This window comes from Perkinsus marinus (genome assembly GCF_000006405.1).
Source record: "Perkinsus marinus ATCC 50983 genomic scaffold scf_1104296964170, whole genome shotgun sequence".
NCBI classification, from domain to species: Eukaryota; Perkinsozoa; order Perkinsida; family Perkinsidae; genus Perkinsus; species Perkinsus marinus.
The window spans coordinates 6,415-7,888 of NW_003204781.1; the positions used below are offsets into that span (position 1 = coordinate 6,415).

The 1,474-nt window shown below is 43.8% G+C and overlaps 1 protein-coding gene across 1 annotated transcript in view; it reads right to left on the reverse strand.

The window, feature by feature from the left end:
- Pmar_PMAR004001 (steroid dehydrogenase, putative) overlaps positions 1-1,369 on the reverse strand; it is a gene marked incomplete at both ends in the record, with an annotated part of 6,179 nt that extends 4,810 nt beyond the window's left edge. The window contains 3 exons of the mRNA XM_002770916.1: positions 293-370; positions 821-964; positions 1,213-1,369. Coding sequence (XP_002770962.1) covers positions 293-370; positions 821-964; positions 1,213-1,369 — 379 coding nt within the window. The remainder of the gene's footprint in view (positions 1-292; positions 371-820; positions 965-1,212) is intronic.
- Positions 1,370-1,474: the final 105 nt, after the last annotated feature.

A 1,474-nucleotide genomic window follows, 5' to 3' on the forward strand; every position in this document is an offset into this window, starting at 1 on the left:
AGCCATGCATGACTCGGTACCTGGTTGAATCGTCAACACTCCACATCCCAGAGATCGACATTCGTGTGCTAGTGAACGGCCGAATTGAGTGAGATAAGACTTAGCACTGAAATACCTAGAAGGAAGCCACATACTACGACACAGACAGAGAGGCTGCTGCCCTACAGAGAGTTGCCACTGCCCAGTGATTCACCAACAATAGAACTGACGAGGCAAAGTCGTCCTCGTTGCTTCGGAACAAAATGTTCAGTCAGGAAATACCTGCAAACATGCTATGCTCATTGGCTATTACGGACTCGTTAGTCGTGTTGGGAGAGTTGTCGAGATCATCGTGCTGGAGTCGTTTGATGTAGCACTCCCGTAGTATCAGCTTGGAATTTTAATAATCGCAACAGCATCATATAGACTAATTCTAGCAGTGGAGTTTTACCCTAGTGATATGAAAAACAATAGTGAAAAACATATTTCACGACTACTGCATATCACCGCGAATATCGCGTTTTTCACCGAGTTTTACGCCGCCACTTCACGTAAAACGGGTGAAACTACAGTGTTGCAAAAATATACGTTCGCTCTCCTCAGCTGAGCACAAGAGCGCCCAAAGCTAATTATAGGAATTTTTATACGAAATCGGGTAGAACTGTACAAAAACCAATAAGAATTTCTTCATAATTTTCATAATGTCATATGCATATTTTCCAACACTAATTCCAAGTCTTATTACTGTGAAAGGAAGGTCTGTTGCTCTACGTTGATACCTGGGGGCAAATTTCCTATCCAACAAAAGGCGACTGAAATCATTACCCAACATATCGCGTACTTTCTCCTTAGAAACGTTGACCAAATCTCTAGTATAAGCACCTCCAGCGTTGAGAACCACTAGGGTGATAGGGAGATCCTCTACGATCCTTTCAAGAGCACTACGACCGTCTTCACTGGCTAGGTCACAGGGAACAGTAATAACCTGTTGAGCGATGGAGTAGTTTCACCCGTGATATGAAAAACACTAGTGAAATTTTTTCATATTTTCACTTCACGAAAAACGCATGTAAGCGATGAATAACGCGTAAAATAAGTAATGTGTATCTTACGTGAAATATAGTGAGTTGTCAATTCACTTCATATCGCGTTTTACACATGGAGTATCACTCCACTTCACGTAAAACGTGTTAAACTCCAATGTACCCGATTAGTAAGCGTTCCCTATACGACCTTGCACTCCCCTGCATATGAGCTTTCTATACTCTTTTTGAGATCGTCGAGAAGCTCAGAATTCCTCGCCGCAAGAACAAGACTCCATCCATCTCTCGCCAGCTTAAGTGCGACTTGTCGGCCGAGCCCCTTAGAAGCTCCTGTGACTACTGCGTACCTACTTCATGTGTGGGTAGGCCTGTAGGACCAGACGCTTACTCTGATCGAGAGGCTCGCACTGGAGATAGCTTCTGGGTATACCCCAGGTTTTGCAGCTAAGTAA